General features: G+C 32.9%; 1 protein-coding gene across 1 annotated transcript; it reads right to left on the reverse strand.

Moving 5' to 3' along the window:
* Positions 1 to 1,870: 1,870 nt before the first annotated feature.
* On the reverse strand, positions 1,871 to 17,079 carry LOC129452102 (WD repeat, SAM and U-box domain-containing protein 1). The gene is made up of 12 exons (XM_073854759.1): positions 16,514 to 17,079; positions 15,679 to 16,088; positions 15,094 to 15,281; positions 14,298 to 14,387; positions 13,040 to 13,133; positions 11,896 to 11,929; positions 11,714 to 11,754; positions 11,176 to 11,282; positions 7,971 to 7,994; positions 7,307 to 7,486; positions 4,450 to 4,584; positions 1,871 to 2,222 (listed from the first exon to the last, which is right to left on the reverse strand). Exons 2-12 carry the CDS (start codon positions 16,074 to 16,076, stop codon positions 2,071 to 2,073), a joined length of 1,443 nt encoding a protein of 480 aa, XP_073710860.1. The 5' UTR covers positions 16,077 to 16,088; positions 16,514 to 17,079; the 3' UTR covers positions 1,871 to 2,070.
* Positions 17,080 to 18,066: the final 987 nt, after the last annotated feature.

Consider the following 18,066-nt stretch of genomic DNA (forward strand, 5'->3'; position numbering starts at 1 on the left):
CTCGTCATTCATTGAAGTTTGATTCTAGTGAACAGAATCAGTTTAAACACATCTTCCTCACTTTTAGTATTAATTGATTTTAGTAAGATTTGACGTTACAATTTTGGTATCACTTCACAATAAAAGTTGGAGTTGTTAATACAATAAACAATCTGCAGCATTCATTTATCTTCATTTAATTACAAACCATTTCTGTAATATGTTGAAATGTACATGTTGTGACATTAATTTACAATAAATTCACTGCAAAATGACTTGTTTTTAGTAGAAATATCAAAAAATTACCAAATCAAGATGTATTTTCTTGATGAGCAAAATGACCTAAGAAAATAAGTCTAAAACAAGCAAAATTATCTGCCAATGGGGTAAGAAAATTTAGCTTAAATTAAGTGTTTAAGAAAAAATAAAACTTTTTTTCTCACCCCATTGGCAGATATTTTTGCTTGTTTTAAGCACAAATTCACTTAAATTGTAATTATTTTGTCTAAAAACTAGACTTATTTTCTTGGGTCATTTTGCTCATCAAAAAAAGCATCTTAATTTAAGAATTTTAAGATATTTCTACTGAAAATAACACAAAAATACTAAGAAAGAAAGTCATTTTTTTGGAGTGTTAAAATGAACAACACTGCATTTTTACAGCATTTATCAATGTTTAAAACAAATATGTTTTTTTTGTTAGTTTAGATCAGCTAATACAACCTACTGTAATAAAGTGTTGGGCAGTAACTAATTACTGTAATAGTACTTTCCCAGGTACCTAGTAGTGTAACTCATTAATGTTGACTTGGAATAATAATAATATTACTTTTAAAGGAGTACACTGCAAAAAATGATTTTCAAGAAAAAAATTCTCAGCACTTTCGTCCCGTCCTCAGTAAAAACATCCAAAAACTCCCAAATTAAGATGCATTTTCTTGATGAGCAACACGACCCAATAAAATAAGTCTAGTTTTTAGACCAAAAATATCAACTTTAAGTGATTTTGTGCATAAAACAAGCACAAACATTTTTCTTGAATTTAGTGTTTAATAAAAATGTTAGATTTTTTTGCTTACTCCATTGGCAGATTTTTTTTGTTTGTTTTATGCACAAAATCACTTAAATTTGATATTTTTGGTCTAAAAACTAGACTTATTTTCTTGGGTAGTGATGGTCGTTTTCGAAGCACTGCTTCATGAGGCTTCGAAACATTTACGAATCTTTTGTTTCGAATCAGTGGTTCGGAGTGTGTTTTAAACTGGCCCAAGTCACGTGATTTTAGCAAACCAGGCTTCGTTATGTCATAACTGTTTCGAAACGTTTCGAAAATCCGATGGTTCACCACTAGGGGGAGTTGATCACATGACCAGTGTCTAATATGTTTAGGTGAACTCGGGTCAGTTTTATTATGAAAGTTCATAAAACATTTATCCTTCTGACTAATAACACTGCCATTTTGTCTACTTTTTGTTTATAGACAGATTTCATTACAAAAATGTGCATAATTAAAAGGGTAGTTAGTTTTAATCATTTGTTTGCCCTTAATAAAACTAAAAACACATAATAGACTTTTAACTATGTCTTAATTAAGTTAAATAATTTTTTGTACATATTTTAATACAAGTCTTACTATTATTTTGTTAAAAAAAGTGTAAAATGTTTCGCCACATCTGCTTTTACACTACTTTGACCAGCAGGGGTTGCCAGCGTGTGTGGTGTTTCAAACTGCTTCGAAAAAGTGAATGAATTTTCGAAGCAATTGGTTCAATTGATTCGGAGCTTTGAAAAGCTTCATTTCTCCCATCACTATTCTTGGGTCGCCTTGCTCATCAAGAAAAAGCATCTCCATTTAAGAATGTTTAGATATTCTTACTGAAAACAAGACAAAAATACTAAGAATTTTTTTCTTCAAAATAATTTTTTGCAGTGTAATATTTATTCATTACACATAGTCTAATATATCTCAAATGTTTCTTTCATATAGCATATCGTCTATTACATTATCTGGCAAGTTATCACATATATCCCCTCCCAAAATATCACACAGCCCTATCAGTGATCAGATGTCAGTGCTGATGTGAGATGTGCTTACTGGTTGGCTTTATAGCACTGGATGGCCATCTTCAGGCTTCTGTTAGGAATCAGGAGGGTGTTTTTTAAAGGCAGGTTATACACAGGACTCGAGTGATTTGGAGTTCTGATCCAGGTCTCAATAGCATCTCTCTCATAGGAATATCCATCTGTTTAAGAAAAGAGTTTTACATGCTAAAGACATGTTTAACAATCGGCTTGAGTTTGTTTGAACTTTAAATCAAACTTTGTAAAATGGTTCCAAAAATGACAAAAAAGTACATTTTATTGGCCAATTATTTTTTTTAAATATATGCTAAATACATTTTGAATTTGAAAATATATTTAGTTTTAACCTTTATATATTAACATATATTTTGAAATATATTTCAGGGGCAACAAATACATTTCTATTTTTAAAACCCATATGACCTTGCCAAAAAAAACTTGCCAAAATATAAAAGTTTCTATAAATGTATAAATATGTAAAAAATATAAAATTATAAGTATATTTTGCAGTTAACCAGGTTAAATTGAATTTTAACTAGGGCTGTCAAAAGATTACTCGCGATTAATCGCATCCAAAATAAAAGTTTGTGTTTACATAACATGTGTGTATACTGTGTGTAAATATTATGTATATATATATAAACACACATTCATGTATATACTTAAAGGGATACTTCACCGATTTAGCATTCAGCTTTGTATCTGTAGAAACCCGGCAGTATTACTGAATGACCATGTTTCCCTCCCTCATTTCCCCCTGAGAGGAGAGATATCTGCATTTTGGTTCTGCAAAAAAGTCCTCCGATGATGTAATATGACGATTTTTGCATCATCGGAGGACTTTTTTGCAGAACCAAAATGCAGATATCTCTCCTCTCAGGGGGAAATGATGGAGGGAAACATGGTCATTCAGTAATACTGCCGGGTTTCTACAGATACAAAGCTGAATGCTAAATCGGTGAAGTATCCCTTTAAGAAATTTGCATTAATATACTGTATATAGACGGTTTAAGCAGTAACAACATAAACAAGCGGCTGTCGTGGTCTGCACGTAACTTCCGGTAAACTCCGCTAAGAATAAATTACAACAAAGTTCTTTAAACATAGTTAATTTATATAACAAGCAAAAAATCAACACATAGATTATCTAGGAAACCAAAACATGTGTTATTTCCGATGAGGCTTTTGTTCAAGAGATCAGTTTAGCAACTAGTCAGACCATTACAAAAACGAAACCGGAAGTAAAGTTCGGATCCAGACATGTATCGCGTCAGCGCACGTGCGTCCGATGAAACTGTCTATACATTTATATAATTTATATTATATATAAATATTTTATATATAAATATAATACATTTTTTTTAAATACACACATGATTGTGTGTGTTTTTATATATAAATAATAATTATACACAGTACACACACACACGTGTTATGTAAACACAAACTTTTATTCTAGATGCAATTAATCGTGATTAATCTTTTGACAGTCCTAATTTTAACCTTTTCAAACCTGTTATGTTTGCAGGTTTGTAACATACAAAGTTTTTCTTCCAATGCTAATGTGAATATTACCGAGCCTCTAAGGTGACATTGGAGTAAAAAAATCTAAAGTTTAGTTTCATGTGCTCACGTGAAACTTTCATTTGCTCACACGAAACCGTCATGTGCAGAATTTAGTTTAGTTTCGCGTGTGCACGTGATACTATCGCGTGTGCACGTGATACTACCGCGTGCGCACGTGAAAGCGAAAGTTTCACGTGTGCACGCGAAAGTTTCACGTGAGCACGCGATAGTTTATTAGCATTATTAGCATTTACACATTACACACCACAAAGCCAGTTATAATGGTCATTTTTTGGAAATTAAGACGTATGCATCATCTGAAAGCTGAATAAACTGGTTCGGTAGGATAGGACAATATTTGGCTGAGATACAACTACACTCGTCAACATTTGAACTGGATCAAAAACGTTCATCAAAGTTGTCCTAGACAAGAATGGGTATTGTTCATAATTTTAAAACAACTTTTTAGAAAGGTTTTGATCCACTTCAAATGTTAGTGCTTTTAAAAATCTGGAATCTGAGGGTGAAAAAATTCAAATATTGAATCGAAAATCTATTCCTTAGCAACACGTATTACTGATGATAAATACAGTTTTGATATATATTTACGGTAGGAAATGTACAAAATATCTCCATGTAACATCATGATGTTTACTTAATATCCTAATGATTTTTGGCATTTAAAAAAATAGATAATTTTGACCCATACAACTTATTTTTGGCTATTGCTACAAATATACTTGTTTGACGGTTTTGTGGTCCAGGGTCACGTTTAAAGCTTTGGCAACGCTTTAATCCATCAGGCATTGGTCGAACACCAACCTGCAGCGATGACAGGGTCCTTCATGAGCTCTCTGGTGATTGGACAGAGGAAATGATTTGGGACATCAGAGTCCATCAGTGCAGATCTTAAGCCATCAATTTTCCTCAGGACTTTACCACGCAGACCCACTGAGTCTACAGGAGAGATAGAGAGAGAGATTCATTAGCAGCTCCTTTATTAAACCAGACTCATCTACAGCGATGTTGTTTTGAATCACAGTGGCCTTACAGTAATAAATAATATATGCATGATATGTGAATATATTTGCAATTCAAGAACATTCTAAATGGATTCCATCTGTCACAATCATTCATTAGATATTTACTTATTATGTTCATTTAAGGTCACAGTCAGTATTTTTTGTAATTCATGTCTGAGCTTGTTGGTTTGATTAATGCATTATAATTATTTACAAGTAGAAAAAAATTCACTGTTGCTTTACGTACTAGGGTTGTGCCAATAGATGATAGTCAGACATATGGCTGATAGCAGGCCTTCATTGACGATATTGGCATGTTTGCCCACTGCAGTCCATAGGTTAAATTATTAATATTATTATGAAAGTTTTACAATAACAGGCACATTGCGTGCTTTTTCTCACAAGAGAGGGTTTGTGGGCTTCACTTTGGGCAAGACAGCTTGTAACACGCATGGATTCCTTCTTGCACCTGAACTTGTAATGTATGTCTTAAAATAGTTTTTAGCACACGGAGGAAGGCTTTGAGGTAAAAACTTTTGGGTGATTCTTGCGAAATCAGACTTATGAGGTGTCATGAAACATTTTGATAATAAAAGTAAATGCTATCAAAATAAGAAGCATACAGTTACAAACATCTCTTCATTTTGCACATGATTTCAAATGATCTTTTACAAACCAATTTTGATGTTTATTCCACATTTAAGGGGAAAATTTTCATTACCGCAACGTGTCCATGACTGGATTTGGGTTCTTTGACATGGAAATATTTATAATTAAAAAATCTAAAAAATAAAAAGCTTCAGTGCATGTTATATTATAAACATTTACAGTAAAGAAACATGTGGTATTTGGTGATCATTGGTAAATGTAGAGACAATAATAAGGAATAAAAATGTGTCCAAGACCAATTTTCTCATCCTCCGCAACAATTTTCAATCATTGTTTAAGCCCTCAAGTAACTTACATTTTCAAAAAAAAAAAAAAGTTGAAAGGGAAATAATTGACTGTGACACTCAAGATGGCTACCAGCTAAGCAGTTCTTAGTTTTTCTCTCCAGATAAAAGTTTACATTTTGTTTGTCATAGTACCTAGACAACTTTTTAGTTCTCATTACCGAAACATGAGTTTGTAAATGCATATATTTAATGTAATATCATGTTGCGGTAATGATCATTTTTAATAATGATAATCTAAAAAATGTAAATAATTCTATAGGAAATATTTTTAAATCCTCTATAAATAATGGTTATACTAAGTTCAGACTTTAATCTTACATGTGCAAAAAATTGGCTTCAAGGGCTTTTTTAAAAAATCTGATGCTGGACACCTTTTAAGTCTGGATTTCGAGAGAATCACCCATTTGTGTTTGTTCCCTAATGATGAATAAAATGGAAAAGAAGGATGTTTTTGTAAGTGTGGATCATAACTTCTTATACAAAGTATCTTAACAGATTGATGCATCAAATAGTAAAAAAAATACCATACACTGAAAAAAATGATTCATTGAATTTAATAAATTTTTAAGGTAAGTGGTTGCAATCAATTCATTTAATCTACATTTAAACAAAAAAGATTGGCAAAGTAAAATAAAATATAAAACTTTTGTTTAAATGTAGCTTAAATAAATTGATTGCAACCACTTACCTTAAAAAAATGATTAAATTCAATAATTCATTTTTTTCAGTGTAGCGGCATGAATAGCGTCTTATCTATCAATGTGGTTAAATGCATACACGGGGACGCACATCGTCTGCACTGAGCGTAGCTGTACCTGGTCGTAGTATTAGATGGTGCGACTGCCGTAAAAAAAATTCACAAAGCTGGATGTAGTTAAGCCCGACATAGTGCTTACACCAAGCTTTTTTACGTCTAGCTGGTGCAACTTGTGACAAATCCAAAGAAATCTGATAATAATCTGTGAGGTTTTGTTGAGGTGTAAATCTGAGTCAGTCTGATCTGTTTCATTCTTTAGTGTTCACTTCTCTGTAAAGTCTTACGTTGAGTTTAGTAAAAAGAGAAGCTACGTGATTTTGAGTGGGATTTTGTTTGACTTTATTTTAAAGTCTTTGTTCAATGAGTGAATCTTTCAAAGGTGTGCACATCTTTCTGTAGATCTCACTTTGATCTTGTGAGTTGACTGCAGGCTTTGAAGAGGAGACTCGCATGATACGAATCTGAAGAATGAAATCCTGAAGAAAATAAAGTTGTATTTGTGCAAAACGTCATTGGGTGATTGACAGGGACACTTCCTAAGGTTTCTTACTGGAGATAATGTTAAAAAAACACATCTGAGTCTCCAGGGTATTAGGGGCACCAGGGTATCTTTTTATAGTGCAAGTTTATGAGATATGTTTGAGTTTATAGAAAAATAACAACACATCTCAACTCAGCTTCTTGTGATGTGGACATGAATGTAACCTCATGATTGTGATTTAAGGTTTCATTCATGTGTGCGTGTGTGTCTTTTCATTTAGTATCCCTAAATTCTGAAACGTGTGTGTGTGTGTGTGTGTGTGTGTGTGTGTGTGTGTGTGTGTGTGTTTGTGTGCGTGCGCGTGCGCGTGTGCGTGTGCGTGTTTGTGTGAGTGTGTGTGAGTGTGAGTGAGTGTGAATGTGTGTGTGTGTGTGCGTGTGCGTGTGTGTGCGTGTTTTCCTACCAATGTTAAAATGATTGTCCAGTGTCTCTTTATTTAAGGTGATGAGTTCAGGCCCATCAATGTTTTGAGCCCTAAATGTGTCCACCAGAGCTTCTAATCCTTCATCCTGAAGCCAGTCACACACATCATCTTCTGACCAATCACTGACCAGCATTCTGGAGTAACACACAGACTTCCTTCCTGTCCACCCACATATAAACAGGAAGTGTATTGTTATTATATTCAATGCAGAACATCTCTCATTATATCCAAACAATGGGATCTTCCTTCCTAAACCCAAACACATTTCTATCTTTTATGGTAATTTTACATGCTTTAATCATTTATTCGTTTTTATCTACAATAGTTTAATCGTGTTTGCATAGGCCACATAATCAAATCATATATAAATGCACATACATCAGCACATGTGATATGTATGTATATTATATGCTCACATGGTCTTCTTAAACTTTTATTAAGAATATGAAATTTAGACTATTACAATCTTTTTCTCTCGCTCTCCTGATATCAAACTCTGCGTTTCCTCCTTCAGATAACTTTGATTCAGTGAGGCGTTGGGTTCAGGTTAATGGCTGCTCTGTCCATCTGGACCCGACGCACCTGCTGTCTCATTCATTTGCTCATATCTGTTACTTCATCCTAGAGGACTTGAAGTTCTTACCTGGTCCTGTTTTCTGCAGAGATGCTAAAAATAGTAAAAGAGTAACTTATTATATAAGATTCACAAGATGCATTCATTTCATTTTTACTGAAACTGTATTTTGCCATTTTGCTGTTATGTATGGAAGCCTACTTCCGCCACATATGAAAACACTCATGCTCTGGTAAATCATAATTATGAGAAAAAACATCTAAATTATGAGATAAAAAGTTTAAATTATGAGATTAATAAAATCTAAATTATGAGATAAAAAAATTTAAATTATGAGATTAAAAAATCTAAATTATGAGATAAAAAATTTAAATTATGAGATTAAAAAATCTAAATTATGAGATAAAAAGTTTAAATTATGAGATTAAAAAATCTAAATTATGAGATAAAAAATCTAAATTATGAGATTAAAAAATCTAAATTATGAGATTTAAAAAATCTAAATTATGAGATAAAAAATTTAAATTATGAGATTAAAAAATCTAAATTATGAGATAAAAAGTTTAAATTATGAGATTAAAAAATCTAAATTATGAGATAAAAAATTGAAATTATGAGATAAAAAATCTAAATTAAGAGATAAAAAATCTAAAATACCACCATAAAAGTCGAAATTATGAGATAAAAAATCTAAATTATGAGATTACAAAAATCTAAAATATGACTCTAAAAGTCAAAGTTAACAGATAAAAAGTCAAAATTATGACTTTTAAACTCAAAATAATAAGATAAAAAAACCTAAATAAGATAAAAGTTGAAATTATGAGATGATAAAAAAATCTAAATTATGAGATAAAAAAATCTAAATTATGAGATAAAAAGTTTAAATTATGAGATTAATAAAATCTAAATTATGAGATAAAAAAATTAAATTATGAGATTAAAAAAATCTAAATTATGAGATAAAAAGTTTAAATTATGAGATTAAAAAATCTAAATTATGAGATAAAAAATTGAAATTATGAGATTAAAAAATCTAAATTATGAGATAAAAAGTTTAAATTATGAGATTAAAAAATCTAAATTATGAGATAAAAAATCTAAATTATGAGATTAAAATATCTAAATTATGAGATAAAAAAATTAAATTATGAGATTAAAAAATCTAAATTATGAGATAAAAATTTTAAATTATGAGATAAAAAAATCTAAATTAAGAGATAAAAAAATCTAAATTACCACCATAAAAGTCGAAATTATGAGATAAAAAAATCTAAATTATGAGATTACAAAAATCTAAAATATGACTCTAAAAGTCAAAGTTAATAGATAAAAAGTCAAAATTATGACTTTTAAACTCAAAATAATAAGATAAAAAAACCTAAATAAGATAAAAGTTGAAATTATGAGATGATAAAATCTAAATTATGACCATAAAAGGCAAAACTATGAGATAAAAAAATCGAAATGATGACTATAAATGTTAAAATTATGAGATTAAAAAATCTAAATTGTGACATAAAAAGTCGAAATTATGAAATAAAAAAAATGAAAATCATGACTCAAAAAAAAATCTAAATTATAACTATAAAAATCGAAATTATTACTATAAAAGTCAAAATTATGAGATAAAAAGTCAGACTTTAAAAGTCATAATTTCGACTATCATCTCAAAATTATAATTTACAAGAGCTTGATTTTTTTTCTTATGTGGCGGAATTGGGCCTCCATAGTTTATATGTAAATAACGACAAAATTGTAATTTTTTGAGTGAACATTTTCCAGGTTATAAGCCATCATTATACAACAGACAGACGGTTTATTTTATGGCTTTCAATGATATTTTTCATTGGCTGGACACCAGCTGTTCTGTCTGAACTCTATTCAGTGTCAGGGGTTCTGAATTTCCAAGAGTTGTTCAGATCCCAGACACCATGAAGATTGTAATTGTACAATGTTTGGAACACCGCCGAGCTGATGCCCATCATAAAGTTCCCATCTGTTAGCATGGCAGTGACAACCCAACAAGAGCAGGGTCACAAAATATGACTACACACGTGTACACACACACAAACACAATCTATTTAAGAATTGTTTTAGGGTAATCAGAATGTTAAAGGTGTTTGTATTAAATGTTAATTTTCTTTCAATGAAACATATAGGGGTGGTTTCCTGGACAGGGCTTATTCTAGTCCCAGACTAAAATGCATGTTTGAACTGTCTTAATTTAAAAACATACCTAGACATATCTTTACATACTGGGTCAAGATGCACACCAGAAATGTTTATTGTAAGGTATGTTTGCTACTTAATGTCCGAATATAACTCGGATCAATCCAAACCCTGTCCAGGAAACCACCCCATAATGTAAACAGTGTACTTTCATTATGCATTATATGTACTGTACATTAATTTAATCATTAAAGTAATGCACAGTACATATAATGAATAAAGTTTAATGCATTAAAATTGCATAACACATACAGCCACGAAAACCTAAAGATTATTTTCAGTTTTTCTAAATTTACTATCTATAGGTATGTGTTTAAGTAAAATTATCATTTTTGTTTCATTCTGCCAACTAGCGACAACATTTTGCCAAGTTCCTAATAAAAATAATGGGGTTTTTTTTGCATTAATTTACAGAAAATTTAAATGGGGAAAACATAACAAATAACAACAAAATAACAAAAAACATCAAAATAACAAATAAAAATGCAATGTTTTCCAATTTTGAATACTGCAGAGAAAAGTTCAAATTTATTTCTCACTAACAAAATGCTAATGCATTTTAGGAAAAATTTCAGAAATTAAATTTTATGTAATAACCCTGTTTTTAAATAACATCCTAAATGTGTCTTTGTATCCACTCAGTCTTTTGCTATTGGGTAACTTTATGTCTCTTATGAGGTTTGCTTTTGTTAGAATTCAACAGACACTGGACAGAAATTGTAGAAATGATGATTAAAGGCAAAACTGGCGTGGTCTCTTCAATTTTTCTGCAGCTGTATATATTGCATAAAGCTTAAAGACACAAAATGTATAAAAACAATCTGTAAACCATTCATTGTCATTATGTTTGTTGTACTGTACATTAATGCTGATGATAGAGCTTAACTTGTATTGACTCATAAAATAACATTGGTGATACTGTAGTAGTCAGAGGCAAATCAGCATCTGTATTCATCTACTTGGTTGCTTTATAGTGTTTAAAACAAGCAAATGGGATGTTTATACGTATTTTTATTGAAGTAAAAGAGCTCAGTGAGCTTACATGGTTGAGAATTTCCATCTTCAATTCTCCAGATATTCACCGTCTTATCCATCGAGCCAGAGGCAAATATCAGCATGGAGGGAGAAAACGCACACGCGGTCACATATCTACAGCAGAGAGAGAGAGAGAGAGAGAGAGAGAGAGAGAGAGAGAGAGAGAGAGAGAGAGAGAGAGAGAGAGAGAGAGAGAGAGAGAGAGAGAGAGAAAGAGAGAGAGAGATAGAGATCGCCTAAAGCTATAAAAATACTGCACAAGGTTTGCAAGCAACAACTGCATTGTAATGCTGTATTAAATCTCCTATATTATCCTGAATGTGTACAGTATACAAGAGTCACTTTTGATAATGCAACATTTTACAGTTTAGAAATATTGATAGCTAAGGTTTAACCTGTTTAGTGTTAGATAACATTACTGTAAAACCCTGGTACACAGACGGAGATGAATCATAAAAAGAGTGACATCTGAATTCAGATTCAGTGTATACGTGTCCGGATCAAAGTCTGGATTCATACTGACAGAGATCAGATGAAGAACTCACCTGTCATGATGTGTTAAAGTGTGTAAAAGCTCTCCTCGATCCTGCTCAGATTTACAATGAAGAGCTTCAGTGAACGAATATAAATCATCAATTATTAACACAGACAGATGATTTACAGTATAAACTCCTGTTGTTTTATACACTGTACATAAATAAACCAGATAAAGATGATGATCACCTACCATGTTATACACAGTTACCGTTTTATACACAGACCTGAAAATAAAAGACATATTTATCCATCACAAGTCTGTGCTGCAATCTTTATAAAAAAAAATAATTAATACCATAATCATGTCACAAATCTCAATATATTATGAGGTTCAAAATAAATCTTCTGGAGAATTTCAGTCATTATTGTTGATTAGTCATAGCCATGGTTTATTTATGATAAATCACAGCTATGACCTCATCACAGAGCTGTTATTAGTATCACTGTGCCACACCCACACCAATGTATTGGGGTCTTGTGAATGTCTTTGTTTTATTTTATTTTTAGTTCTTCAGAATTTTTCTATTTTTTGTCTTTGATGTGTTTATGTTCTTTAATAATAAAAAAAAAACTGTGCCACACGCATACCTGATCATTATTTAGTGCTTACATGTTAGTGGCTGTATCCTCTTTAATTTATGTTTGAATAATGTTTGATACGTAGAAAAATTAATCACAATTATTCAGTGTGTTGTGAAGTTTGGTCTTTTAATGTTTTGCTTGATTCCTCAATGGGATTTTAACACTACAGGTCCCTCTAGTGGACACAAAGTGTAGCAGTCAATAGAAAAACAATGTTTGCCTTCTGCACAAAACACTACTCTGACTTATATGCAGTATATAAATGCTCTACACAGTATTTAACGTTTCTGTATGCATGAACTGTACTGTAGTAACTGGGTGACTACATTTGTCAAAATGTCAAGTATAGACGATTTCAGAAGTGACAACATAAACAAGCGGCTTTCAACACATAACTTCTGGTAAACTTCGCTAAGAATAAATAAAACAAAGTACGTTAAATGTAGTTTATTTATATAACAAGCAAAAAAAACAACACAGATTACATAGGAAACCAAAACATTTGCTATTTTCAACGAGATATTGTCCCAAAGTTCAGTTTAGCAACTAGTCTGAAACCGGAAGTAAAGTTCGGACCAGATGTGTATCGCGTCACCGCACGTGTGTCTGAGGAAACCGTCTATACAATCCTGTATTCATTTAATATGCAATGTGATGTAGCCATGATTTCATAACATCACTATATTGGGAAAATATATGATGGATATTCTATATCAAATACATCCTCTGTGTTATGAGTGGGAGGGGCTTACCCAGAGATGAGCAGCTGTCCGTCAAATGAGATGGCACATGACAGGATAGGTGCAGATTGAGCAGAGAGTGTAAACATCAATGTCATCTCATAACCTGTGGATAAACACGCATGCACGCACGCACGCGCACACATACACACATACACACACACACGCACGCACGCACGCACACACACACGCACGCACACAGACACACACACACGCACACACGCACACACGCACACACGCACACACGCACACACACACACACGAACTAAAGACGTGGGGCTATTTGTGTTCAGCACTTATCTTTGCGTGTGTGTGTGTGTGTGTGTGTGTGTGTGTGTGTGTGTGTGTGTGTGTGTGTGTGTGTGTGTGTGTGTGTGTGTGTGTGCGCGCGTGCGTGTTTGTTTGTGTTTTGAAACACAAGTCTGAATCAACAGTCCTTGAGGATAAACACACTACAGTCGCTCATGATGATTAAAACAGATCAAGAGATGAAGCCGCCTCTTCTGACTGCTGAGGATTACACATCTACTCATCTTAAAAGGTTTTATCCCTAAATTTTAGGTTTTGTTTATACTATATGTTTGTTTGCATTGTTCAGAACCAAATATCAGATTTGATGTGAAGTTGAGATTTACTTATGATATTGGATTGTTTTAGAGGATAAGTCAAGTGTGAAAAAGTCCCTGCAGACTGTTTGGTTATTATTTCTTTAGTTTCTCGAGTAAGATCAATGCTGTATAAAGATGACAGAAGACTTTTACAGTACAATATATACTTTATGGGGTGGTTTCCCTGACAGAGATTAAACTAAAATAAATGTAAGAGCTGTCCAAACTAAAAACAACTAACAACTGACATATCTTAAAACACATCAGTGCCTTGTCGGAGCCGATGGTGTAGTGGGCAGCGCTCCAACATGTGGTGCACTTTCGGCGACCCGAGTTTGATTCCCAGCTTGTGGTCATTGGCCGATCCCATACCCCTTTCTCCTCCCTATACTTTACTGTCCTCTCCTTACTCGCTCTTAAATAAAGTAAAAAATGCCCAAAAAATATCACTTTAAATACATCAGTGCCCTTTGTTTTGCCTCAAAATGCACACAAGTAATGTTTTTAGTAAGGCATGTTTGTAAAAACTAGTTATTTTCCTAATTAAACTAAGGCCTAGTCCTGGCTTAAGCTAAACCAGGGAAACCACCCCATCATGTTTGATTACTTCAATCTGAACTTCAGTGAGTTTTGGGTTTGACTGCAGGGTTCAGTGAGAGTACCTGCTGCTGATGCATGCTGGGTAATAATCCATACTCTCAGCTGACTGTCCTGCCCACCAGACACCAATCGAAACTTCACTGCTGGACCATCTAAAAATACATCCACACACACGCATGATTAAACAAGACAATAATGATATTTGACTTGTGTAAATATAATTACAATGAATGGTACACAATAATCACACCTGTACTATAAATAGGGTTGCCAAATTCTGGAAATGTTTTAAGCTGGAAACTTTCCATGGTAATTAACGTGAATATAGGGGAATAAATGGAAATTAATGGGGATAAACTGGGAGTTTAAAAAAATAGGAGCCTAACAGGGAACTTAAATGTAGTTTAGAAAAAATCTTGCAGCATAATTTTGTTTAAAACAATAAAGATTTAATTTAATTTCAGCTGAATTTCTACCCTGCACATTTCTTTACTGAAGGGCCATTGAGGCCACACACCCTGCACGTACTTGCATTCTTCCATATCATACACAAATCATTTCTTGAATCCTACACACAAAATAATGTCAAAATGTCCATCTTTGCATGTATTCACATAAATTACATACATTTGTTTAAAACTTCCTTGTGCTGTTTGTTCACATAAAAATGATTTCTGAAGGATTTTTTATCAAATAAATCTACAGCTTGATGAGCGCAAGTATCAGGATTCTTTGATCAATGTGGTTGCGCTGAAGTCTGATCCAGTTTACAGCTTGTCTGATCCAGTTTACTTCAACAACATGTACAGCAACCAATTTTTCTGTCTTAGATAACAGAGATGCTGTGTGAGGTTTTACCCGTGCAGATCTTTGGAGAGAACTGGCAGCAGTTGACCCCTAAATCATGAGCATCTTTCTGAATGTGTAAAGAGTTCATAGTGAGAGTCCACAGGTGAAGTTCTCCCAGTGTGGATCCTGTGACAAACATCTGATCACACGGAGAGAAACAGCAGGCCAGAACCGTTCCCTCGCTCACTTTAGAACATCTAGAGATGAGAAAGCCTCGGGTTACACATATTCAACAAAACTAAGCCTTAAAGTCAAAATTTTTCATTCAGCCTTCAAAGGCATATCAAATAACATCATGCATTATTTGAAGAGAAAATAATATATGATTTGTGTGTGTACGTGTTAGTACTAGCCCAGTAGATTTAGGAATGGCAGTTTATATATTTTTTAAAAAAGAGTTCATATTTTTCAGGTAGTTGTAAATTTTGTGGTTTTTATGTTTTTATTATGTATATTTTAACCCAGCACGCGTTCTGTCCAATATTTACCCACTATGGGTCAAAAAAAGTTTTGAAATTATTTGTGCCAATTTAATTTTTTTCAAAACCAAAACTCAATTTTATTATTGAAATGGACTTTTGACTGAATATTCACCTCTGTAGGGTCTTTGATGGCACGTGCCAGAGCGCAACAGTGCCGTCGGACGCGCCCGAGAGCAGGTGCCGTGCGTCAGGTGAAAATGCGCAAACGCGCACGGGGCTGCGCGCCGGGTGCTCCAGCGCGGCCACTTCCGCACCTGTGGACGTGCTCCAGACTTTAGTGAGCGCGTCCGTGGAGCAGGACGCGAGGAATCTGCCGCATGCGCTGAAACAACAACCGTGCACCGCGTAACCGTGACCGGTGAGAGGAGAAAAGCGCAGCTCACTGAAATCCTCTAATGAGTACACGCGCACTGTCTTGTCTCCGGAGCACGTGGCCAGCAAACTCTGCGAGAGCGCGCAGCCGTTGACATCATCAAGGTGGTCCCGAAGGGTGTGCACGAGTGACGTCATGGTGAAAATCACCTGCAAATGAGACAGACAAGCATAAGCCTAATCATTTTGCTTAAAATGGTTAAAAACTATAAGTATTATTTTTTATTCAAATCTGTAATTTTGCCCCCTTAGACCATGATACACAACAACAACAACAACAACAACAATAATAATAATACAATTATTAGATTTGTTACATTGTAAAAGTATGTTATTTTAATATATATTAATTGAATATAAATTTGTATATTGTTTTGAAATGTAATATGTTTTTTTTTTCTTTACATAAACCTGTTATTTCTCTTTTAATTGTAGCATATTCATCATGTTTGAGATATATAAATGTTTTCTTTGTACTTTATATCAAAATACCTAAATAACACACAATAATATTTATTTTATTAAAGGTAGCTTACAAAGTTCAAAGGTACAAAGTTCAAAGGTACAGTACTCACCTGATGACAGAAGCTTCACGTCAAAGTGTTGTAACCTATTATTTAAAAAACTAGTAAATAATCCACTGTTAGTGTAATATTGTAACACATAGCAATCTACAGTATAATTAAACACAATCTTATATTAAGTAGCCTACAAATAAATTTAAATACTGAATCTTAAAGTCACAGTTCACACACACAGTTCATTAACTTCCTGAATAACAGCTGTGTGCAAACATCATGTGACAGAATCTGTTACCTGGGAAAGGCTGTACGATAACTCAGTCCTGCCTTATATTCATAAACACATGAGTTAAGCAGTGCTTTATACAAACACAGATACAGGTGAACCAATGAGAAAGGTGAGAGAGAAGAACAAATACATGCCCATAAAATATAAATACTTCAGCCTACACGTTAACTTACAAACAACAGATTCAAAATCTGCCCATGTGACAATCAAACCTGTACACTGCAACAAAGTATAATTATCTAATAAAATAAATCTGACAATGGGGCAAAAAACCTTTTTTCTTAAACAATTCAAGAAAAAATTATTAATCAAGAAAAAAATTCTTACACAATTGACAGATTTTTTGCTTGTTTTAAGTACGAATTCACTTAAATTTGACATTTTTTTGTCCAAAAACTACACTTATTTTCTTATCAAGAAAATGCATAAATTTTTTTTATATTTGTACTAAAAATAAGACAAAAATACTAAGTAAGAAAGATGACTTTCAAGAAAAATTTTACATAGTATTTTTGTCTTTTCAGTAAAAATTTCTAAAAATTCTTAAATTAAGATGTATTTTCTTGATGAGCAACACGACCCCCCAAAAATAAGTCTAGTTTTTAGACCAAAAATGTCAAATTTAAGTGATTTTGTGCATAAAACACGCAAAACAATCTTCCAATGGGGTAAGCAAATTTTTTAAGATTTTTATTATTTTTTATTTTTTGCTTACCCCATTGGCAGATTTTCTTGCTTGTTTTATGCACAAAATCACTTAAATTTGATATTTTTGGTCTAAAAACTAAACTTATATTCTAGGGTCGTTTTGCTCATCAAGAGAAAGCATCTTCATTTTTTTTCAGCTGGTTTATTTCAGTTAACTTAGCATTACATTCGCAAGTCATCAGCATTACAACAATTTACGATTAACTAAGAATAATAGTCAACTTTATAATCAGATTGAGAAACGGATTGTAAATTTGTTGATGATATCCCTGCTGAAAAAAACAATAAAACCATTACAGAAAATTCTAATGGTTTCCATTAAAATACCAATAGGAACCATTAGCTTTTACCATTAAAACCACTAAACTGTAGTGTGTTTTGAGCCATATTCCATTAGAACCAATAAAATTCCCAATAAAACCAATAGAATTTCTGTGATGGATGACTAATTGCCATCTGCTTAAAAAAGCTAAAGTCAGGGCTGCGTTCAGCCTCGACAAAACGTTTATTAAACAGAAACGGTGATGTGTTGAACGCCCTGTTGTGATGACGCAAGAGTTGCAACTACGGTGGCTGAGAGGCCATTCTTTGTGTTCTTTTTTAAATGTTT

The sequence above is a fragment of the Misgurnus anguillicaudatus genome, chromosome 17 (genome assembly GCF_027580225.2).
Source record: "Misgurnus anguillicaudatus chromosome 17, ASM2758022v2, whole genome shotgun sequence".
Taxonomy (NCBI): Eukaryota; Metazoa; Chordata; class Actinopteri; order Cypriniformes; family Cobitidae; genus Misgurnus; species Misgurnus anguillicaudatus.

What these genes read in the sequence shown, in the direction of transcription:
- LOC129452102 (XM_073854759.1), bottom strand. Translation starts at nt 16,076, where the DNA reads ATGACGTCACTCGTGCACACCCTTCGGGACCACCTTGATGATGTCAAC. An exon ending in CCATCAAAGACCCTACAGAG is followed by an intron (nt 15,282 to 15,678) that starts GTGAATATTCAG and finishes TCTCATCTCTAG; the next exon opens with ATGTTCTAAAGTGAGCGAGG. An exon ending in CTCTCCAAAGATCTGCACGG is followed by an intron (nt 14,388 to 15,093) that starts GTAAAACCTCAC and finishes ATGTATTTTTAG; the next exon opens with ATGGTCCAGCAGTGAAGTTT.